Below are 25,078 nucleotides of genomic sequence, written 5' to 3' on the forward strand. Positions count from 1 at the left end.
GTAACTACACTTATTTTAGTGAGCATTTTTTAATATACAGAAGTTTTGCATTATTATGTTGTACACTTGAGACTGATATAATATTGTATATCAACTGTTTCAATTTTTTAAAAGAATATTTGGATATTATCAGGCATTTTTCAATACCAAATTATCATTTCTAAAAATTTATGACACTGAATAAACTCCAAGAAAATAAATTATGGTATGGTTTCTATATGAGTCTATAAAGGTGACACTGAAGTCTATTTCATTTTGATTACATATTGCTGATTACCTGCAGTTGCAACGAATTCAGTGCAAAAGACAGTGAATGTAAAGTTCATCATACCACATGTTAGAATTTGATGAATAGGTTGGGAATAAAGAATAGTGATCTATGGTAAAAGCAATGATAATAGAAAAACAGTAATAAATAGAATTAAACCCTACATTACTTTCCCTCTTTATCAGTGTCTAAAATAAACATTAACTCATTTGTTTTAAGTTAATGGAACACAAATCCAACCATTAGGTTTTATGAACAAGAAAAAGATGTGACTCTTGATTATTCTTATCCAAATTTTGTGAAAAGATAGAGTAGCTAAGGGGGAAAAAGGAGTCAAGAAGAAAAAGGAAAACATTTAAGCTGGTATTTAGAGATATTTGGAGTACTCAAGCATGTGTCCGAAATCTATATGGGGACACCAATTTAAAAGATACTGCAAATTCTATTATAAATACCTCTCTAAATGTCAACACCACTGCAAAGGAAAGTAACAGTAACAATGAATTCAAATTATGATGAAAGGATTAGAGGATAAACACCAGATGAAGTTTTCCAAATTATCTAAATGGTTGTACATTTTGTATTCATGGTTTAGCAGACTGCTTCCTTTTTTCCTGCATAGCATGGGAAGGAGATTACAATGATAAAAAATAAGAATTATAGAGCTCTCATTCCATGATTAGGATAGGTGAATGACAAAAATAAAACAAGAAAACATGGAAATCTAATGCTATAATTAGGACAATTCTACACTTATTTTAATATTTTGTTACCTTAAATAAAAGTATGAAATATAAGGGACAATAATCTGAGATTAGGAAAAAATTCTTAGGAATATTCTCATAAGAGATAGCACAATAGAGTAATTTAAAAGATAAAGACAAAACTGGAGGAGCCAGACTCAGAATAAATTACCCATTTGTTAAAGTGAAATTGTAATCTTATCTTTAAAATGATGAATTCCTAAAATAACTATACAAAAGGCAGCAATCAATAATCCTAACTTTCATAAGAATAACAAGAAAATACTCCCCATCATCTTCCAAGTGGTCCTTAATAATACCTTTAAGAATCTACAACCCGTCTATAAGGTAAGTTAACGTAAATTTAGGTAACAATGATGGCTCCTGATAAACACAAGTAATTCATTACCTTAAAAAGCAGTAGAGCCTGGTAACTCAGAAAATTTACATATATTATGAATGACAGATGCATAGGAAGTTAAACTTTTTAAGACTTGAAGTATGGCAGACAAACACTCTCTCCCATAAAACCTGCTTGGCTTGGCATTACTTTTGGAAGCTGAATACCATGCTGGTAGAGCTGCAGGTATAACAATGTACGGTAAATCTTATGCTTCTTGTACTTTATGATTATGTCATAAAGAATATTTCTTACAACCATAGTAACCTGACTATATTTAGAGTGCAAAAATAACATATTCTATCAAAATCAACATTAAAAATCAACACTGGAATCCAAAAATTCCAGGTCTAGCAGCAAATTTCCTGAGATAAGTCATACTAGCTCTTTTTTCCCTAAACCTTACTAAGTTATATTCGTACATGTGTGTGTGTACATATTCTTTTCACCACTATGTTGAAGACTCAAGTTTTACAACTTTGTTGAACATCTTCAGAATTACTATAGTAGCAAAATAAGAATATTTCTCCTTTTCGTGCAATTATAAAGAATCCAGAACTCTTATTATATGTTGGTAGTAGTAAGCATGTTAGAAATAAACGTATGTTACCTTTAACCAAAACCTATATATAGATTGTAGTTTACAAATACAAAATATTTAGCAATACAGAATTTATTTAAAGGTGTCAGAGTTCTGTGAGGTTACTTCAATTCATGTCTATATAAATATCAATTGATCACAGGTGATGACAGCCGGGGCAAAGCAAGAAGAATGATGAAAATAGACCATGATAACTAGCTACACAATGAATGAAACCAAGAAATCTAAAGATTTCTTAGAGGGTGGATTTTGATTGGTTTATTATGGGAGAGTTAGAAGTCAACAGTCTTAGGATGAAATCTGAATAATCAGGAAGTCTACTTGGAACTTACATTCAGAGATGTTTCTAGGTGGTAGAGCCAATATGAGAAATCTAGCACTCACCATGATAAAATCATTAAAGAGAAGTCCAGAAAAATCTGCAACTTTGCAAAATGAAATAAAATCTTGCTGGTGCAAACAAACAAAAACCCAAATAAGTTAATCTCCTTACCGTTTAATCAACTTTGCATTTGACTATAACAAATACTTTGTTCTATTGCTCACGTTATTTTTCTGTTTTGTGATTATAAAAATCATTTGATAAAAATACAGGAAGTTGGTAAGGGTCAGAATTCAAGTCTATTGTTTTCATGAAGAATATCTGGGGGGCAGCCCCAGTGGCTCAGCGGTTTAGCGCTGCCTTCAGTCTAGGGTGTGATCCTGGAGACCTAGGATCAAGTCCCAAGTCAGGCTCCCTGCATGGAGCTTGCTTCTCCCTCTGCCTGTGTCTCTGCCTCTCTCTCTCTCTGTGTCTCTCATGAATATCTGGGAAATTATTAGAAGCCCTTCTCAGCCACAAATATTCAAAATGATTCCCAATACGCTGGCTATACCACTGCAAAAGATTTAAAAATAAAAAGATATCCTAGGCACCAAAGAACTCATGGCCAAGGATCTAGTCTCAGCTTCTAAGAGAGATGAAGATGTTAAGACCTAAATAAAAATCAAGAAATGGTAACAAATAGCATCCAGATGACAAGAATATTTCGAGGCATATGTGGCTTTCTAAAGATACTAAGTTGTAGATGAGCAAAAATTAGATGTTTAATATCAATAGTAAACTAGATTCTTGTATGCTTTAAGTCAGTGGACATGATCAGTTTTACTATCTATTGTTGAAGTGACTGTAGAAATGACAGCTATACCTCTGACACATGAGTCATGAAAAAATAATGACCAGGTTACCTCGAAGAATATAAAGAAGGCAACTTTTTGGAGTTTGTCACAGAAGTGTCTAAGAAAATACTGAACAATATGAATTATTTCAGGTACAGAATTATCAAGTCCCTTTTTACTTCCTGTCACAACGTTTTTCAAAGAATTAATGATAAATGTGCTTATATCTAGTCTTTTAACCTCCCTACACTTCTGGTGTTTAGGGTTCTGTATTTTATGAGAGTTAAGGCTGGGTTGTCCAATAACAAATAATTTAATAACCAAGTATAACACCTAGGCATCTAGAGCCTGAACTGAGGGAACAGTTCTTGTTCTTTATACATTCTTGTTTTATATATATATGTATATATTTTATATGTAGAGCTATATCTCTACAGTAAGAAGCTTTGCTGAAAAAGGAGAATAGATGATATTGTTTAGTTTTATAAAGATCTTGAGACAACCATATCATGTGTGTACTCTGTAGGCATCCAAGCAGCCATATAATTAACACAAATATCCTCAATGCATGGAGAAGAACCTTAGAATTCATTTGATCCAGCCTCCCATCCAATGTAGGATTCTCCTCAGTTTCTTAAAAATACAACATCGAGCACTAAAAAAACAAACAAACAAACAAAAAAAAACAACATCAATTTATTGTGTAGTATCCTTTCCCCAACTATGCGGGGTATTCCTTCCTTCATCTCTGTGCCCACTATGACTATATATAAAAGAAGAGGGGGTTGAGACAAGATCTCACATATTTCTTCTAACTCACTGATTCTCATAAATATTTTGTTTGTTGTAATCTACTGAGCCTAAATATTATGTATGCCCTTAGGATTATACATTTTTTTCATACAGATGTTAAAGAAATACATACTCTTAAACCATAAAAATAAAAATTCATAGACTTTTTTTGTACTGGGAAAGTTTTTTCAAAAGCATCTATTATGTTATACTTAATAAGTATATGTAGTCATCTAGAAGAGAGATTTCTTCATATATTATTCTGAATGACTCCTTGCCAACAGGTGATAATGCCTTGGGGTTTCCTGATATATGCTGTGATCACTGGAATATTGCACTGCTACTAGAATTCTGATCTATGTGGTTTTTTTTTCTTAAAGTTGTTATTCAGTAAGGTCTCAAGTACAACACACTTCTCAGATGTTACTCTAGTTTATGCTCTGTTTTATAGCTGCTGGTAGGAGCATATGCATGCATTTGCAAACAAGGCTTGCATCATTGGGATGTAGATGTGACTTAAGCTTCAGTCAGTTTTAGTAAGTAATCAAGAAAGGCTATATTAATTTAATTTAATCTTAATGAAAATGAGAAATTACAAAGAATTTGTAAATTTAATTGGAGAAACAAGGGAGAAGGTTAAAAAGAGGTAAGGTTCTCTGAGGCTTAGTATAAGTTGTGTGTTTGACAAAGGGTCACCTATGTGGGATATGAATTAGAATCAGTAGTTATGAATGGAAAGACTGGTGAAAAAACTCAGTATAATTTGCTGAAGATAAACATACTTGTCAGCCATGTTCTAAGGCTTAATCATTTTTATTACTACTTCTATTTTGTCAATGGTAGTTAGGTACCAACTTGACACAAAACGAATTCTGTCTTCCAGATGTCGTTTTACTGGAGGTCTGAAGAACAGACCATGCTATCCTCTCTTTGTGGTATGTAGTATATGCAGCCATAATCTTCAAAATCACTATATCATAAATTTCTATCTACTTTAATATTCATTTTCACTTTGAGGTCCTTTTGACCATTTGATGACTTTCAGATCGCAATTCCTTTTAATACCTATTCTGCTTTATTGTTTTTCTCCTAATGCAGTAGTAGTTTCTATTTTAGAGGGGTAGAATCTCATCTTGTCTCCACTCCACATGTCTAAGTTCTCTGCATACTTTTATATTGCTTTGCTGCCCTTACTGCTATTTGCAATTTAATATAATCTGTGAATTTCATTAATATGCTTTTTCCTCTCTTTTCTACATCATTAATGCAGCACCTAGGTAAGACAGGACGTAACACTGATCCTTGCAGCACCTAGACATATTCGCCAATTTGATACATTTCCTTTTATGCTTTATCAATATTTTTTATGGTTCTCCAGCCAGGTTTGAATACATCTGACTCTGTTTATATCCAGGACAACTTGAATTAATTGTGCACAGATGTCATGAGACACTGCATCACGGCTTCACTAATTTGAGAAATACTACATCCCCTATATTTTTTCACTTACTAATATATCTACAAAACTCACATTTTCAGATTAGCTTAATATTTATGATTCTAACAATCTATATTTAGTTCTCTTTTAATACTCGTGCCATTATTTCATAGAGATAGATGATCTTCATTCTTTGAACACTCCTTTATTAAACTTTTAATTTTGTAACAATTTGAGATTTACAGAGAAGTTACAAAGATAGTAGAGTCAGTTCCCTCTTACCTTTTCCCCAGCTTTCCCTAATATTATCTTTAAAAATCACGGTAGAGTGACACCTGGGTGGCTCAGCAGTTGAGCGTCTACCTTCGGCTCAGGGCATGATCCTGGGGTCTGGGATGGAGTACCGTATCAGGCTTCCTGTGTGTCTGCCTCTCTCTCTCTCCGTCTCTCTCATAAATAAATAAATTAATCTTAAAAAAAAAAAAAAACCATGGTACATTTGTCAAAACTAAGAAGTTAACATTGATATAACACTATTAACTACAGATTTCATTCACATTCCACCCATGTCTGTCCAGTGATCTTTTTCTGTGCAAGGATCTAGGATACCACATTGCATTTAGTAGTTATGTTTCCTTAGTCTCGAATGATCTGTGACAATTTCTCAGTCTTCCCTTGTTTTTTATTCCATTGACACTTATGAAGCATGCTGGTCAGATATTTAGTAAAATGTCCCTCAATCTGGGTTTGTTGGACATTTTATTGTAATAAGACAGGGGTTATGTTTTCTGGAGAAGACTCCTACAAAGGCAAGATATCCTTCTCACTGTATCATACTAGGAGTATATGGTATTAGCAGTATTTATCACTGGTGATGCTAACTTTGATAACTTGGTTAAGGTGGTGTCTGCTAGATTTCTTCACAGCAAGTTAGAAATTTTCCCTTTCCATACTCTTCTATGCATTCTCAGTGGGGGGGTATTATAACATCCTCAAGGAAGTAAAAACTCATTCCTGCAGGCAAAAAAAATTTAACTCTTTTCATGCATAAAATAGTGGATATATAAATAGTACATAAAGAGATATACAGTGTATTTATGGTAATAAAATTTCACCTGGGTGAGGGGGGCATTATGAAAAAATGTCTAAAAAGGTTCCTGTGTCTGTGTGGAGTCGGGGATGGTTTTTTAAAGGAGGAGGCTGGGGATCCCTGGGTGGCTCAGTGGTTTGGCGCCTGCCTTTGGCCCAGGGCGTGATCCTGGAGACCCGGAATCAAGTCCCGCGTCGGGCTCCTGGAATGGAGCCTGCTTCTCCCTCTGCCTGTGTCTCTGCCTCTCTCTTTCTGTCTCTATGTCTATCATGAATGAATGAATGAATGAATGAATGAATAAGTAAATAAATAAATCTTTAAAAAAATAATAAAATAAAGGGGGAGGCTGCTGGTAGATACTTCCCTATTCATTGGAAGCAATGAACCCCACATTGGAAGGGAGTAGAATTAAGCCCTAGCTCCTAAAAAGGAGAGAGTATATACACACATTATTTGGAATTTTTCTGTAAGGATATTTCTTTTCCTGTAAGTCATCATTTTGGTCCATTTTCTGTCAGTAGTATGTCAGGTCTGTGTTTCTGTAATGGTTTAGGTCTTCTAACAAGCATATCCAAATAGGATTAGGTAAGCAAAAGATTTGGGGATTTGCTTATAATAGGTGATGAGAAGGGAGCAAAGGAAGGTAAGAGAGCCTCCAGGCTGTGAAGGAAAAAGGGAAGAAGGAGGCCAGGTGGGAAGAGCATCAGACTGCAGCACAGTTCTAAGTAAGTTTTGGCTCAGTCAGTGGGAAGTCCTTGAGTCAAAGTATGCCAGTAAAGGAGTCCTGCATCTAATTGGAAAGGACCCGCTTTACAACACCCATATACAGTCATTGTCTGGAAGGATCACTTGGGAATCCTGGCCTTGGCATGAATTTGAGATTGGGTCTAAAAGGCAGCAGATGGGGTCATCAGTCATTTATGTTTCCCATAGCAGGAAATCTAAGCACTACATTTTCATGCCCATCACATTCCTTACTTTTATACAGTTGTATTAAAAGTCCAGAACTTATTTTTGAAATAATATTATCTAATTCTTTCCACATTCTAAGAAGTATGTTTTTATTTTTTGTTTTTCAAAACATAGCTGCATACAACACAGTAAGCAGCAATTTCTTAGAAAATATACCCTTATCAAAATATCAATAGCATTTTTCACAGAAATAAAAAATTATCCTAAATTTGTATGGAACCGGGCAGCCCCAGTGGCGCAGCGGTTTAGCGCCGCCTGCAGCCCAGGGTGTGATCCTGAAGACCCTGGATCGAGTCCCACGTCAGGCTCCCTGCATGGAGCCTGCTTCTCTCTCTGCCTGTGTCTCTGTCCCTCTCTCTCTCTCTCTCTCTCTCTCTCTGTCTTTCATGATAAATAAATAAAATCTTAAAAAAAATGTAAAAAAACCCTAAATTTGTATGGAACCACCCAAGACCCCGAATAGCCAAAGCAATATTGAAAAAGAACAAAATTGGAGATATCACAATCCCAGATTTTAAGAGATACTACAAAGCTGTAATAACCAAAATGGTATGGTATTGGCACAAAAATAGATACACAGTTCGATAGAACAGAGAGCCCAGAAATAATCCCACAATTATATGGCCAGTTAATCTTTGACAAAGGAGATAAGAATATGTAATGGGAAAAAGACAGTCTCTTCAACAAATGGTGTTGGTAAAACTGGACAGCTATCTGCAAAACAATGAATGTGGACTGCTTCCTTATACTATACACAAACTTAATTCAAAATATATTAAAGACCTAAATGTAAGACAGGAAATCAGTAAAATCCTAGAAGAGAACAAAGCCAGAAACTTCTCTGACATCAGCCAGACAACTTTTTCTTAGATATGTCTCCTAAGGGAAGGGAAATAAAACAAAAATAAACTATTGGGACTACATCAAAATAAAAAGCTTCTAACACAGCAAAGGAAGGTCAACAAACTAAAAGACATCTACTGAATGGGAGAATATATTTGCAAATGATATATCCAATAAAGGGTTAGTATCCAAAATATATACAGAACTTCTACAACTCAGCACCAAAAATAAACCAATTAATAATGGGCTAAAGACTTGAATAAATATTTCTTCAGAGAAGACACAGAGATGACCAACATACACATGAAAAGATGCTCAACATCATTCATCAACAGGAAAATGCAAATCAAAACCACAATGAGGTATCATCACACACCTGTCAGAATGGCTACAAAAAAAAATACTAGAAACGAGTGTTGGTCAAGTTGCAGAGAAAAAGGAACCCTTGTGCACTGTTGGTAGGAATGCAAACTGGAGCAGCTCAAATGGAAAACAGTATGGAGGGTCCTCAAAAAATTCAAAATAGATTTACCTTGTGATCCAGTAATTCCATTACCAGGTATTTACCCCCAAAATAAGAAAACATCAATTGGAAAAGATACATGTACCCCTAGGTTTACTGCAACATTATTTACAAGAGTCAAATTATGGAGCCCAAGTTTCTAATAATATATGAATGAGTTAAAAAGATGTGGTATATACACACACACACACACACACACACAAAATGGAATATTACTAAGCCATAAAATAGAATGAAATCCTTCTATTTACAACAACATGGATGGATCTAAAAGGTATAATGGCAAGTGTAATAAGCTAGTCAGAGAAAGACCAATACTATATGATTTCCCTCACATGTGGAATATAAGAAACAAACAAGCAAAGAAAAAAGGAACAAAAAAACAGACTCTTAACTATAGGGAACTGATGGCACCAGAGGGGAGGTGGGTACAAGGATGGGTGAAATAAGAGTACACTTATGATGAGCACTGGGTAATGTATAGAATTACAGTGGAATTAAAAGTAATAATTTTTTTAATTAAAAAAAGAAAATAAAGGAAATCCTCACACGTGCTCCAACAAAGATGAACCTTGAGGACATAATGCTAAATGAAATAGGCCAGTCACAAAAAGACAAATACTGTATGGGTTCTATACACAAGGTACCTACAGTAGTCAAATTCATGGAGACAGAAAGCAGAAATGTCAGGTACTTGTGGGAAAGGGAATGGGGAACTGTGGCTTAATTGGTATAGAGTTTCAATATTGCAAGATGAAAAGAGATCTAGGGATTAGTTGCAGAACAATGTCAATGTACTTAACACTACTGAAATACAAACTTAAAAAGATGATTAAGATGGTAAGTTTTATGTTATTTTACCACAATTTTTTAAAAGTCAGTTAATTGTTTAGAGCAAAAATAGCAATATGTATTTTTGAGCTTATAGAAAGTATAGATGTAAAAATAATGACAAAATTAGTACAAAGAATGAGAGGGAAGTATATAAAATTACATTGCTGTAAGGGAAGTTATAAGTGAAGTAGTATAACACTAATCCAAGGTAGACTGTGATAATTTAAGTACGTATATTTCATTTCTAAAGGATCCTATTAAATTACAACACAAGTATATATGACCAAGCAGACAAATGAGGAGATAGAATAGAAACCGAAAAAATACTCGATTAACCTAAAAGAACATAGGAGAAGAGGAATGAAAGAACAGAGAATACAGGGGACATATAGAAAACAAGTATCAAGATGACAGAGTTAAATTCAACCACATCAGTAATTAAATTTAACTTAAACACACCAATTTAAAAATATTCTTACAAAATACATTGACAAATATTAACAGCCTTATTTACGAAACCTTTTTATTTTTTTTAAGAAACCTTTCTAAAAATAGGATTTTAACATGAAAATTTATATATCGATATAATGGCTCATTCTTCATATAGTTATGATTTTACCGTATGTCATGGTTATTTATAAATATATATGTTCTATTAGTTGCCTGTATTACAGATATTTAAAAAATGCTTCTAATGAGACATACTATAACATTTCTCTATGACAAAAAGGAGATGGTACAAAATCAAGAAAATTTCTACTAAGTGAGTTATTTTTAGGGGGATTTTTCTTCTTCAATGAATTTCATTCTAAACCATGTCTTGCTGTTTTCTTCAATTGTTTCTATGGTCTCTATTTTTTTTTTTTTAAGATTTATTCATTTATTCAACAGAGAGAGAGGGAGTACGGGTGTTTGTAAGCAGGTGAAGCAGCAGGCAAAGGGAGAGGGACAAATAGGTCCCCCTCTGAGCCGAAAGCCCAACGTGGGGGTCGATCTCAAGATCCAGAGATCATGACCTGAGCCGACGGCATAGGTGTAACCAACTGAGCCATGTATGCAGGCGCCCCTGTATCTTTTCAGTTTTATAGATTTTACAGAAATAGAAACTAAAAAAATATTTCAATATCTTGTTTCTTTTTTTTCTTGCCATGCCAGAATGCTATTTATTTATTATTTTTTTATTGGAGTTCAATTTCTTAAGTTTCTTAATAAAATTATTTACATATCAAGCAAAGTTCATAGTAGCAAACAGATTTTTTTTTTAAGATTTATTTATTCATGAGAGACACAGGGAGAGCATAGAGAGAGGCAGAGACCTAAGCAGAGGATTTGATCCCAGGGCTTGATCCCAGTCACAGGATTTGATCCCAGGACTCTGAGATCACAACCTGAGCCAAAGGCAGATGCTCAACCCCTGAGCAACCCAGGTGCCCTCAAACAGATTTTTTTATATGGAAATATCTAAATGTGAGACAGGAATCCATCAAAATCCTAGAGAACACAGGCAGCAACCTCTTCTACTTCAGCTGCAGATGAACTTCTTGCTAAACACATCTCCAAAGGCAAGAGAAACAAAAGCAAAAATGAAATACGGGACTTCATCAAGATAAAAAGCTTTTGCACAGCAAAGGAAATAGCAAAACTAAAAGGCAACCCACAGAATAGGAGAAGATATTTGCAGACATTTCTGATAAAGGGTTAGTATCCAAAATCTATGAAGAACTTACCAAACTCAACACTCAAAAAAACAAAAAAATCCAGTAAAGAAATGGACAGAAAACATGAACATATATCCAAAGAAGACATTACATACAAATGTCTAACAGACACATGAAAAAATGCTCAACATCACTAGGCATCAAGGAAATACAAATCAAAACCACATGAAATACCATCTCACACTGGTCAGAAAGGCTAAATGAACAACTCCGGAAACAAGAGATGTTGGTGAGGATGTGGAGAAAGGAGAACCCTCTTAAGCTATTGGTGGGAATGCAAACGGGTACATTCTGGAAAACAGTATAGAGGTTCCTCAAAAAGTTAAAAATAGAGTTACCTTCCAACTCAGTAATTGCACTAGTAGGTATTTATCCAAAGAATACAAACATAGTGATTTGAAAGGGCACATGCACCCCAGTGCTGATAGCAGCAATGTCCATAATAACCAAACTATGGAAAGAGCCCAGATGTCTACTGGCAGATAAATGGATAAAGAAGATGTGATATATACATACATACATACATTCACATAATGGAATATTACTCAGCCATCAAAAAGAATGAAATCTTGGCATTTGCAATGTGGATGGAACTAGCGTGTATTACGCTAAGTGAAATAACTCAGAAAAAGACAAATACCATATGATTTCATTCATATGTGGAATTTAAGAAACAAAACAGATGACCATAGGGGAAAGGAAGGAAAAATAAGACTAAAACAGAGAGGAAGGCAAACCATAAGAGACTCTTAACTATAGGAAACACAACTGAAGGTTACTGGAGGGGAAGTGGTTGGGGGGCTGGGATAATTGGGTGATAGGCATTAAGGAGGGCACTTGATATAATGAGGACTAGGTGTTACAATCAACTAATGAATCACTAAATTCTACCCCTAAAGCTCATAATATACTGTATGCTAACTAGAATTAATTTATATAAAAAGTTTGAAAAAAAATCTATGTTATCCTAATGATGCATGTTTACTTTTAGTATTATCATGGCCCTTTTATTTCTTTATTTCATTTGATCCTGCTCTTAAGAATTATTTTTTATTGTTACAAAAAATGGAAATCTCTAACAGATTTTAAGTATCTTCCTCAGTTACCTCTTTCACATAATGACAATCTCATTTCTTTTCTCCAGTTTCATTGAGATATAATTGGTATACACCACTGTACAAGTTTAGGGTGTACAACATAATTGTCTGACCTACATATATTGTGAAAAGATTACCATAATGTTTAGTTCTCATCTATCATCTTATATAGATACAATAAGCAAAAAACAAAAAAGTTCCTTGTGATGAGAAGTCTTAGGATTTACACTCTTAACTTCACATGTATCATATAGCAATGCAAACTATAATCAACATAAAAGGTACATTACATCCCTATTACTATTTATCTACCATTAGAAGTTTGTACTTCCCCTACCGGGGTACCTCCCCTCCCCCGCCTCTCATAACAACAAACCTGACCTCTTTTTTGAGCTTTGTTTTTACACTCCACATGTGAGATCATACAGTATCTGTCACCCTCCAACTTATTTCACATAGCCTAATACCTTCAAGGTCCATCCCTGTTGCTACAAATGGCAGGATTTCCTTGTTTTGCTTTTTTATGGCTAATATTTTACTGTGTGTGTATATCACAGCATTTTTATCCATTCATCTTTTGATGGACACTTAGGTTGTTTCCCTGTCTTGGTTATTGTAAATAATCCTGTGAACATGGGGGTGTAGATATTTTTTTCTTCACATTGTAAATTATGCCTAATCATCCCTAGCTTAAATTTTCTTGCCATCATTTATTTTTCAACTCATACCAACCACACAGTTGTGTAAAACCCCCTCTATTAAAGGGTACCAAATAGATCTTCACGTTCACCCCATAACCCTTGTAGTTCTCATCCACACTCGACGATATATTCTTTATTTAAGACTCTTGGTTTTGGTTTTTCCAAGTGTTCTCTCCACCTTCTCTTTCATATGTTGCCTCCTTCATCTCAAGATCTCTAAGAAAACTAATGCCCCAATTTTCTCCATGACTCTCTTCTTTTTCCTTTCTCTCTCTCTCTCTCTCAGGAATCTTTGTTTTTATCACAAGGGTTTTCCAAATTTTTCTTCACCCTGTACCTTTCCCAGGCTCTCACACTGAATTTCTTCCTGTTAAATAGCTCCATAGATGAACTTCATTTCCCTCTAAACCAAATACCGAGTGTCTATTAATGGCTTATCATCTTCCCTTTCACTCAAGATTTAATCTTTAGATTTTTTTAAACTTCCTTCTTACAATGGTCCACAGATCAATGTGTTCTTAAATTGAGGTCTTAAATTAAAAGATTAAACAACCTAAATAAAAATCATGAGTCAGGGTTGTTAAAAATGCAGATTCAGTGCCTCACCCTGGACTAACTAGGATTTCACAGGAGAGTCGCAACCTGCTTTTTAAACAAACATCCCATCTAAGTCTTAGGCACACTATGTTTGGGAACTAGTGCATTATATCAAGTATCATCTAATTCTGCAGATTCTACCTTTTCAATGTTTCTCATTTGGTTCTCTCCTTTCCTGTGGCCTTTACCCTAGTTTCAGGCTGCTTAATCTTTTAGCTGGACATCAGTAATAGGACTTCCTTGCCTCTAGGATATTTTCCACTCTAATTCATCCTACACACTGGAGTCTTATTAATCTTACTAAGTCACAGCTCTGCTCATATAATGTGACAAGAATTTATTGAGAGCATACTATATACTAGGTGCTCTAGGGCAGGAGGTTCCAAATGGGGCTGATAATCAGAGTCATTAAATGAAAGAAGCCTTTTCAAAATAGATTCTCTATCACCCCTCCAGGCCTATTAAATTAGAATCTCCAGAAATAGAGTTGAGAAGTTTATTTTTAAAAAGTTCCCCCAGGTGACTCTGATACTTTTGGGCAACATGAGATTGGTTAATATAAAGACTAAGACATTCTTGTGTATTTCAGAGTATACTGGGAAAGATGGGAACATATACAAATAGCTACCATATAATACATTGATTAATGCTGTATAACAAGTACCATGGGCCGTAGGAAAGATTAATTCTAACTGCATTAAATACCTTTAATAACACACCTAGCTGGAAGAAATCTTTTCCTCCTCTAATTTCCCACAGTACTTTATCTATAATTCTCTTAAAGTCTCACTTTTATCTTGCACTATAATTATTTTTGTCTATGTTTCATGTCTTCTACAGGATACTTCAGGGAAAAGCTTTGGCTTTAGGAGGGCAAATAATCTGACAGGGAATTTTTTGAGTTCTAGTTTATTTACAGGATAGACCTGTATCAAAATAAATAAACATAAATCATGCATAGTTATACACTTAATAAATAAATAAAATCTCAAAAATAGGATGTCCCCGTAACTCTCGGATATATGAGGCCAAATTTGAGGATTTTAATCACACTACAGCATTCAGTAAAGTTCTTTCAACACAGCAGGTACTCAATACAAAGTTATGTATGAACCAATGGGATTTGGGGAAAAATGCCTTTGGATATAGAAAAACATACTTAATATGTCCAGCATCTATCATAAAAGGTTATAGATTCCAAATGAAATAATATGCTGGTGGTTTTTGCAAACCAATGCCTGTAAGCCAAAACCAGTTAGTCTGTTTGTTTTGTTGGAATAGCCCAGTATTATTAGGGTGTTTGTTTATAAATTTTAATTTAAATGTCTTTCGCTCAGGCAGATATTCTGATTTACCACAGGCTCTACTACTTCCTATTATCTCACATTAATCTGATTACATATTTATGTCTATATAAATGGTCTAAATAGGAGAGTGCTAATCGTGACAGACAACTGCTCCCAACCATTTGTGCTTTTTAATTGTTGCCTATTATGGGCTGGACTGTGTGCAGCCCCCATCAAACCCCCATATTCCTATGTTGAAGTCTTAACCTCAGCTTCTCAGAATGCAGTCATATTTGAAGACCAGATCTTTAAAGAGGTAAATAAGCTTTAGGATAGTATGAATCGTGTTTTTAATATTTTATTTATTTATTCATGAGAGACACAGAGACATAGGCAGAGGGAGAAGCAGGCTCCTTGCAGGGATCCCGATGTGGGACTCGATCCCAGGACCTGGGATCACGCCCCAAGCCAAAGGCAGATGCTCAACCGCTGAGCCACTCAGGCATCCCTGAATCGTGTTCTTTTAAGAAATTTGGACACAGAAGTTTACATACATATAGGAAAGACCATGCAAAGACCAAGACAGAACATGGCCATCTATATAATCCAAGGAGAGAGGCCTCGGGATGAAATCAACCCTAACAACTTGATCTTGGACTTCCTACACTCTAGAATTTAAGATAATAAAATTCTACTGTTTAAGCCCCCCCAGTCTGTAGTATTTTGTTAAGGGTGTCTGAGCAAACTAATACAGCTACCCAACTATATTTAATATTAATCTTAGGCATTTTTATATCAAAATCATGTTTACCATGTGCAAGTCATTCTGCCAGTACACTGATAAATATCATTCTAAGCATCTTAGAACCTAGTAGATGATGCAAACTATACGTACAATACATTTAATCAACATTAAGAAACATTACAAGATCCAAAGCAAAAATGCCATATAAAGAGCACATTATAATTCTATATGCGGGCTACATCTCAAAAACTTCAAAATTCGACCTAGGTCTTGAAGGATAAGTAAGATTCAGCAAAGCTGTGTGGAAAGGACATCTGGGTGAGAGGAACAGCATACAAAGTCAAATGTCTACTATTTGTAGAAACATTTTTTCCAAGTATAAGTACATCTAACAAGTCCAAGTTTCCTTTCTCAACCCTAAAGTCACTAATCATTTTTAAATTAATGACCAAGTCCTTATAAAATTTAGGCTTTTTTTTCCCTGCCAGATAAATAACAGTCCAAATGACTTTGTTCAGTACAATACTGACATCCAAAGGTCATTCTAGTTCATCTCTAAGATCTCTTGGGCATCTGCTAAGATTTAGTTTTATCTTCAAATGATCTGTGAAGGCAGTTAAGGTGCTCATGGAACATTCTCTTTTGACGTTCTGGCCATTTTTTTTTCATCTCTTGCCTATATATCAAACCTTATCACATTAGAATGGCTCTATAATGCAGGTGGTCTGTGTTTTCTTAAGTGCCTCCTCTTCTGCAGAATGTATTACACAGTTCATTAATGCTTCATACCTAAGCATTCTAATGTATTTAATTTTTTATTTAATGAAATTTCTAACCTACAGGCTGAGGAAGTTATTCAAAAGGTCTCATCCAAGCTACAGGAAAAGTGCTCATTAGCAGGGAGTTTTGAAGATGAAATATTAAGAAAGAGGTTGGAGGGACCTAAAGATAGATAGATCTAAGCCTTCATAAATACTTCCCTGCCCTAATTCTAGAGGAATAAATTCTTCCTGATAGGCAGGGAAGTTTTGGTGAAGTTTTCTACAAGACTTTGGTGACAAGAATTTAACAGTGACTTTTGCTGCTTCTTAAAACATGTGTTTCAAAGCAGCAAGGTCTTTTTAGAAGAATTATGTGTCTTTGAAGAGCCTTATTTCCCCCCTATCATTTCAATGTTTACTTTCATAAGTAAGACTGGAGTGAGACCAATACCGTCCAATGAGATTCACGTTGAACCGAAGGCGCCATACTTAGCACCTAGCTCCAATTATTTTAGATTACAATGATTCTCGGAAAGAAAGGAGACAGCTGAATCGGTTGGATTCCTGGAACGGTTTAGGCTCAAAGCACCTGGCTATTTTACCGTCTGCCTTTAGATTTGTGGGAGATCAGGAACTTAAGTCAGAGAAGCTTTGCGACTGTACAGAAAATTTGAAAATTCAGGTCTTTGTCCATTACCAAGTTAGGGCGGAATTTGGCAGTCAGGAAGAACCAAAATTTTAAATTTAACAGTACGTCGAATGGCGCCCGTGTTTTAAAACTACAAAACGTGTACAGTGAAGTAAAAAAAATCCGCACTCTAAGTTACTGAACTTCCTTTTTTTTTTCTTTTCTTTCTTTTTTTTTTTTCTTTTTAATCACCCGCTCCTCTCCTCGAGTGACGAAGTGGACTAGGGTTTCTATAAACCCTTACTTAACGAGAGGGTAGGGTTACCACACGCTTACCTTAGGGCAACAACTTGCACTTTGTAACTGGACAGGAATATCGTTTGATGACAGAGAAGGGTAAAGGAAACGCAGGCCTGTGGCGGGACCCCACCGCACGCCCACCTTTACTCTCGAGGAACCTGCCTCAGCCCGCCAGCTCCTCCTTCAGCTTGGCAAGGCTGCTTTTCCCGCGGAGTCTCGTCTTCCGGCCACAAGTCACCTTGGCCCGCCCACCCGGAAGCCGTCGTCTTGGCAACAGAGTATCGTCCCGCCCTTATTTCCCTCGCCACGCCCACCGACTTGGGCGTCTGGCGCTGGTCTGGCTTTGATTGGTCGATCTCTGCCTCACTCTACGAGACGTTTGGGGCGGCGCGACTCCAGCCCTCGTATTTGAATTTGTGGCGCGTAGAGTTCGTGAGGTGCTGAAGGGTGGCTGGGCGTCTTCCTGGAGCCCGTATCTTGTGGTGAGCGACCCTGAGGGGAAAAAATGACAAAAAGGACGGCGGGAGGTGGAGGCGCCCTGAGTCAACGTGGCCGTCTCGAGATGGGAGACTTCAGCCGAGCTGCGTCAGTCGCCTGAGGCAGGACCTCTCTTCGCGTCCTCACAGCCTTTAGGTTCGTCCTCACGTATTCCCTGCGATGTAGACTGCACGTCGGCCCTCGGTCAGTCGCCCCTGAAGGAAGGCTCCTCCTAACGCCACCTTCCCTCTTTCTTCAGTGCCTCTCTCTTCCCCCGCTCCTCCCCCCCCCTCCGCCCCCCCGAAACAACCCTCGAGCTCGGAAGCGCAGACCCCCCTCGCGCCAACTACACTCGATTCCCCACAGCTGTCCTTCATGAGTTATATCCTCGTCCTTCTCCCGTGCAGAATCAGAAACTAGTATCTGCCCTTGACTGTGGAAAAATGTCTCCGCAGCAACTGGTGAGCGGCCCGCGCGCCTCACACACTGAATCCAGACCCTTCCTTATCGAGGATGCTGCTGTCCTCATCTTCCCAAGTGGGATGTAGTCAAGGTCACGTGGAGAGCGCAAGTGAAGCGCGGTTAAAGCACCACGGAAATGTAAGTTACTGTTGTTCGCCCTTGCTGCCTCGGAATGATGAGGGATTCCTCCCCGAAACATGGTTATTTTGTTCTTGGTCAGACCTGTGGATACATGGGTTTCAGTTGTATGTTGGAGTACAAACTCTGAGGCTTGATCTCAAACAAAAGCAACCACTGATTGGAAACCTCTTCACTAAATTTCAGCTTCTTTGTCTGGTATGACATGATTTCCCTCCACTCCCCAATGTATTTAATGTCAAATTGAGATTCAGGACCATTTCAGAAATTTTTAAAGTATAAACATGGACAGCTTTCCCTAACATCTCCTGTCTATGACCTTGAGAATCTTTTCTTTCTAATTTGACAATTTATTTTTTTAAATATTTTATTTATTCATGAGAGACATACAGAGACAGAGAGAGAGAGCGAGAGAGGCAGAGACACAGGCAGAGGGAGAAGCAGGCTCCTTGCAGGGAGCCCAATGGGGGACTCGGTCCTAGAACTCCGGGATCATAACCTGAGCCCAAGGCAAATGCTTAACCGCTGAGCCACCCAGGTGTCCCTAATTTGAAAATATAATGTAATTTTCTATTTCCATGTAATTTCTATTTCTACTATTTATACTTTTCAATGTAATTTCTATTTCTATTCACCTCTAGAACAGAGGTTCTTAACTTTGCGGGGTGGGGTGGGGTTCGTAGTGCCCTCTAAGAATCAAAAATTTGGGGGGTCTTGTGTACAATATAACACACAAAAATTTTAACTCAATTTCAGGGAGTTTTAGAGTCCACTGTGAAGCATGGACATGTATGTAGGGCCCCAGTCCAGTTCTAGAAGTTTATTTCTATATTTTTTTTAAGTAGTAGTAGTTATGCAGCAAAAGCAGGTGTTTTACTTTAAAAATGTTAATGTCGTTTAATTTCTCCGTTATGAGACTTACAGTTCTGAGGGAAGTGGGGATTGAGAAGTCTGAAGTAGTTGAATTAGTAGCAAAAATTTTTAAAGGAGCACTAATTTAAGAATTATACAGAAGTCAATGAAGTGCTTCTTAAAGTCATAAGAGTCTCCACAGATGAGGGTAGTATATGGGCACACAGGCATACAAGAAATAAGTTGACAAGATTTTATATCCAGTCTTTTTGAATTAACATAAAAAGGAGGAAAATTCTTGATCAACTTCAGGAGTTAAAATAATTTACGTGCCTTAATTTTTTGGATGGTTTATATTGAAGTAATTTTTATTGTGAAATTCTACCAACATGTCTGTTTTCCATCGTCTTCTGAACTATTTCAAGCATTGCTTTTTCACGTTAGAACTTCAGTTGAGGGACGTCTGGGTGGCTTAGAGATTTGAGCATCTGCCTTCAGCTCAGGGAATGATCCCGGAGTTCCGGGATCGAGTACCGTGTTCAGCACCTTGCATGGTGGCTGCTGCTTCTCCTGTCTCTGCCTCACTCTCTCTATCATGAATAAGTAAATAAAATCTTAAAAAAAAAATTCAGTTCACCTGAAATTTAATTTTGTGTTTGCGAAGAATGGCTTTAACTAAGTTTTTTTTGTTTTGTTTTTTGTTTGTTTGTTTAATTGCTGTTTTGTAAACTGTGGCCCATGGGCCAAAGCTGGCCAACCATTTTTTTTTTTTAATACTTTTGGAACACTGACACATCCATTTGTTTACTTGTTGGTGTCTACTTTTGTGCTACTCTGTCAGAGTTTAGTAGTTGTGACAGAGACTCAAAGCTTTATATATTACTGTCTGTCCCTTTACAGAAAAAGTTTGCCAGCCCCTGCAATAGGACATTCTTTCCTCACTGAGTGGAGAATGTAATGCTTATCCTATGTAGTTTCCGTATGTTCGTCTTTGTTTTTGTGTTTTCTAGGCTATTTGTCTAGTTCTGTACATAAAACAATGTTTTCATTGCTTTAGCTCTAAAATAAGACAGTGTACAATAGGTAAAATTGCTCCCCTTATGCCTCATACCAAGTTGTTTTTCACCTTACTTATTCTTGGCCCTTAGATTCTCCATATTAATTTCATGATCAGTGTATTAAATATCATGAAATATCTTTTTTGGGGTTTGATAGTAATTACTTAGAATATACAGATTATTTTGGGAAGAATTATCTTTACAATATTGAAGCTTCCCATCCATGAACATAGTATATCCTGATTATGTCTTTTAATATGATTTTATAACTGTTTCCTTCAGAGTGTATTTAAGAGAGATTAGTCCTTGGTTTTGCTTTCTTGTGCTTAGTTTTAGAAATAGGGCAAGCCTGGCTGGTTCTTTAAGCAATGTAGGATGTAGTCTCTCCTCTATTTCCTGAAAGAGGTTATATAGAATTGGTATTATTTCTTTGTTAAATAGAATGCAGCATTGCATTGGCATTTTCTTTGTGAGGAGGTTGTAATGAAAATAAGAAAATGAGAACATAGTTTACTTGCTTACGTCTTAACATTTCTGTCACTTTATTTCTTCTTGTAGGTCTAAGTTTGTATCATTTTTCTTAGGTCTGAAGAACATCCTTGAACATTTTATAGTGTGGCTTGTTGGTGATGGATTCTATTACTAGTTATTAGCTTGAAAATGTTTTTATTTTGAATTTTGAACTGTATATATGATTTTGGTTTTTAGCACCTTTGTATTCTTGTTTCTGTTGTTTTTAGTTAGATATTTGAAGTTGTACTTTGTTCTCTTGTATGTAGTAATGTGCCTCTTTTTATGGCTGAGTTGTAAAAAACTTTTTAAAGGTCTTATTTATCTGACAGAGAGCAGAGCAAGGATTTACATTTTAAAACATATTGTTAATGAAATCTTCTGCAGCCTTTTGTTTCTAGTTCGTTTCACTTAGCATAATGCATTTAAGGTTCATCCTGGTTGTTGCATGTATTACTAGTTTACCCCTTTTTGTCTGTTGAGTAGTATTCCATTGCATATATGTACCAAAATTTGTCCATTTACCATTTGGTAGACATTTGGGTTGTTTCCAGGTTCTGGCTCTTAGCAATAAAGCGGCTATGAATATTGGCTGATAGGTCATTGTGTGATTATAGATTTTTATTTTTCCTGGGGTCCATACAGGAGTGAAACTATTGGGTCATATGGTAAAAATATTTTTAACTTTATAAAATACTGCTAATTTTCTTTCCAAGTGGCTATTTCCTTCTGTTTTCTTATCAGCAATTTAAGATTATTCTCATTATTGTACATTCATATCTGCTCTTGGGTGTTATTAGTAGTTTAAAACTTAACTATTCCAGTACATGTATATTAGATATCTCATTGTAATTTTAATTGCATTTCTCTGATGACTAATGATGTAGAGTGTCTTGTGTATTTATTAGCTTTATGTATAATTTTTTTGGTGAAGCATCTCTTAAAATCTTGCTTATTTTTTATACAGATTTATCAAAGTAAAATTGGCATGCAATAAATCTTATATAGTTAAGTAGTATATGTTTTGATAAGTTTTGATATGTATTTACACCTGTCACTACAATCAAATTAATAGACATGCTAAAACATGGATGATCCTTGAAAACATTATACTCAGTAAAAGAAGATAATCACAAAAGGTTATGCATGGTGCAAATGTATACAAAATGTCTTAATAGGCAAATCTGTAGAGACAGAATGTACATTAGTGTTACTAAGGGACTGGGAGAGGGAGAAGGGGAGTGGAAGTGGAAGTGTGGTTTCTTTTGGGGGATGATAAAATGTTCTGGAATTAGAGCTTGTGATGGCTGAGTAGTTGTGTAAATATTCTAAAGAACTACTGTGTTGTTTTTTAAAAGGAAAATTTATGGTAAGTAAATCTGTTTTTTAAAAAGAGGGAAGGACACCTGGGTATCTCCATCAGTTAAGTGTCCAACTCTTGATTTTTGGCTCAGGTCATGATCTCAGGGTACTGGGATTCAGCCCTGCGTCCAGCTCTGCACTCAGTGGGGAATCTGCTTGGGATTCTCTCACTTCCTCTCCCTCTGCCCCAACCCCCACTCATATTCTCTCTTTCTCTCTCTCTCTCCAAATAAATAGTTTTAAATGAAGAAACCCACTAGTTATGATCCATTAACGGACTGTTTAAATAGCATTACTTATAATTGCAAAAGCATGGAAACTAACTCAATGTCCATCAGTAGAAGAATGTTTAAAAAATGAAAAACTTGAATGAAAAATTGAATGAGAAAGTAAAGAAGCTATTAAAATAATCAAGCAGAGAAATTTGTATCAATAGGATGAATCTCAATCCTAACTTGAGCCAAAAAAAAAAAAAAAAAAGATTGCAGAGGAATCTATAATAGGTATAATACAGAATTAAAGTTTAAAGTATATAGAGGGCAGCCCAGGTGGCTCAGCAGTTTAGTGCCACCTTCAGCCCAGGGCGTGATCCTGGAGACCCGGGATCGAGTTCCACGTCAGGCTCCCTGCATGGAGCCTGCTTCTCCCTCTGCCTGTGTCTCTGCCTCTCTCTCTCTTTCTCTCTCTGTCTCTGTCTCTCATGAATAAATAAATCTTTAAAAATATATATAGAGATAATATTATGATTTAGTAAAAATATGAAAAAATAATGGGATTATAAACATTAGCTTCCAGAGAATAATTGGTTGTGGAGATAACTTGTGATACGTACTTGTAGCAGGGAAGAACAAAAGAGCATTACTAAGGAAGAATGCATAAAGTGCTTTAACTATATTTGTTAATGTGTTATTTCTTAAGCCATGTGATAGGTATACAGAAATTTTATTTTTTATTTTTATTTTTTTGAAATTTTATTTTTAAAATATTTTAAATAATTTTTATAAGGAAATATAAAAGATAAAGCAAATGAAGATGGAACCATAGAACCTGGAAAGGATAAGTAAGCTAAAATTTTTTTTTAATTATAAAAGAATAACAATGTCAAATGTAGAATTGAGAAAAGAATGCTGAGGGAGAACTGATTTGCATAAATGAAGTTATAAATAACTTCTTTTAAAGTTATGTTTTCCTTTGGGAAACCAAGCAAAAATATAGAGCAAGATGACCTGGAAGCAATTTCACTAACATATATTTTGCAAAGTGGTACTACTCTTAGAAGTCAAATCAATGCCTTCTAGGAGATTTTAGTCAAATAGTCTCAGAGGAGAAAAATATAAGGATGTTGGATAATAGGAACATGAGATCTTTCTTACATGGCATAGGAGCTCAGTTATAAGATAATCAGAAGGTACCCAGACAAACAGATTACACATGTGAAACAAGAGGATACTTGGGTGGTTTCTGGGTGTTTGATATCAGAGCCCACTCTAGTATCAGGGAATACTAAAAATTTGATCCCTGTTCACAAATAGAAAAGGAATTTATTCAAACTATACCATCAAGCCTTTTGCCCCTTTATAAAGAAAGGACTTTGTAGAAGCTGTGAGTTCAGAGGGCTAGGGTTATTTAAAAAGCACTACCCACAGAGATAAATGAAGAAAACAGGAATTCCAAGAGACTTCCAGAAACCCAGACCTGCAGAACATGGACAGGGATTATACAAATTCTGTACAGGTTCTTTAATTTAGTGATATTCTCTATGTTGGATCAAATGATACCTCCCTCAAAAATATGTTCAAGTCCTAATCCTGGGTATTTGTGAATGTGACCCTATTGGAAATAAAGACTGTGCAGATGTAACCGAAGTTAAGATCATACTGATCGGGACGCCTGAGTGGCTCAGCGGTTGAGCGTCTATCTGCCTTTGGCTCAGGGCGTGATCCCGGAGTCCCAGGATCGAATCCCACATCGGGCTCTCTGCATGGAGCCTGCTTCTCCCTCTGCCTATGTCTCTGCTGTTCTCTGTTTGTCTCTCATTAATAAATAAGTAAATCTTAAAAAAAAAAATCATACTGATTTAGGGTGGACCCTAATCCAGTGACAGAGTGTCCTTATATAGAGAAAGGAGAAGGAAATTTAGATTTAGGGAAGAAAGGAATAAAACAAAATCCTAAGACGTGTTTCTATAGTAGTGAATAGCCAATTTATGACAAATACCCTAAAGGAGTCTCATTTGTTTTTATGTGGAATCCTCAAGATTCCTTAGAGTGACTTTTCTAAGTATTTGACCTTACTCTCAAAAGCAGTTATCATTGCTTTAAAAAAATAATAAGCAGGAATAGTAATAGCAAAGCAACAGCTAAACTAACATTTATCATCTTCTAGTTATCTCATTTGTTTCTTTTGATAACAATTATTCTTCTTTCATAGATGAGGAACTGAGGTCACTGTTAAGTTGACTTACTAAAAATAAAATCAACATCTCAAAAAAGACATCACCATCTCCCAAAAGAGTAAGAACAACAGAAATTCAGGCATTAAATAGTACTGGTTAACAACTGTCTGAGATTCTAAGCTTAAGAGATGTTTGAGAATGGAAGGGTGAATGCAGACATTTTAATTATATGGTCTGGAGTTAAACTCATGCAACAAGTATCTTGTAGCTGCTATAGAAATAAAGATGTGGGGATCCCTGGGTGGCGCAGCGGTTTGGCGCTTGCCTTT

At 35.9% G+C, this 25,078-nt stretch overlaps 1 protein-coding gene and 1 long non-coding RNA gene across 5 annotated transcripts in view; one reads left to right on the forward strand and one right to left on the reverse strand.

The window, feature by feature from the left end:
* Positions 1–1,169: 1,169 nt before the first annotated feature.
* Positions 1,170–18,230, reverse strand: LOC140629215 (uncharacterized). The gene is made up of 3 exons (XR_012027056.1): positions 17,532–18,230; positions 5,683–5,870; positions 1,170–3,825 (listed from the first exon to the last, which is right to left on the reverse strand). It is a non-coding gene; the product is annotated as an uncharacterized lncRNA (long non-coding RNA).
* LOC140629211 (putative pleckstrin homology domain-containing family M member 1P) overlaps positions 15,528–25,078 on the forward strand; it is a 176,575-nt gene continuing 167,024 nt past the window's right edge. Inside the window, exons 1-2 of one of the 4 annotated variants that reach the window (XM_072818801.1) lie at positions 15,528–18,176; positions 18,380–18,572. In XM_072818801.1, the coding sequence (XP_072674902.1) occupies positions 18,486–18,572 (87 nt within the window). In that variant the 5' untranslated portion in view covers positions 15,528–18,176; positions 18,380–18,485. The remainder of the gene's footprint in view (positions 18,177–18,379; positions 18,573–25,078) is intronic. The other 3 variants (XM_072818804.1, XM_072818802.1, XM_072818803.1) reach the window with 3 other exon arrangements.

The sequence above is a fragment of the Canis lupus genome (genome assembly GCF_048164855.1).
Source record: "Canis lupus baileyi chromosome 3 unlocalized genomic scaffold, mCanLup2.hap1 SUPER_3_unloc_2, whole genome shotgun sequence".
Lineage (NCBI taxonomy): Eukaryota > Metazoa > Chordata > Mammalia > Carnivora > Canidae > Canis > Canis lupus.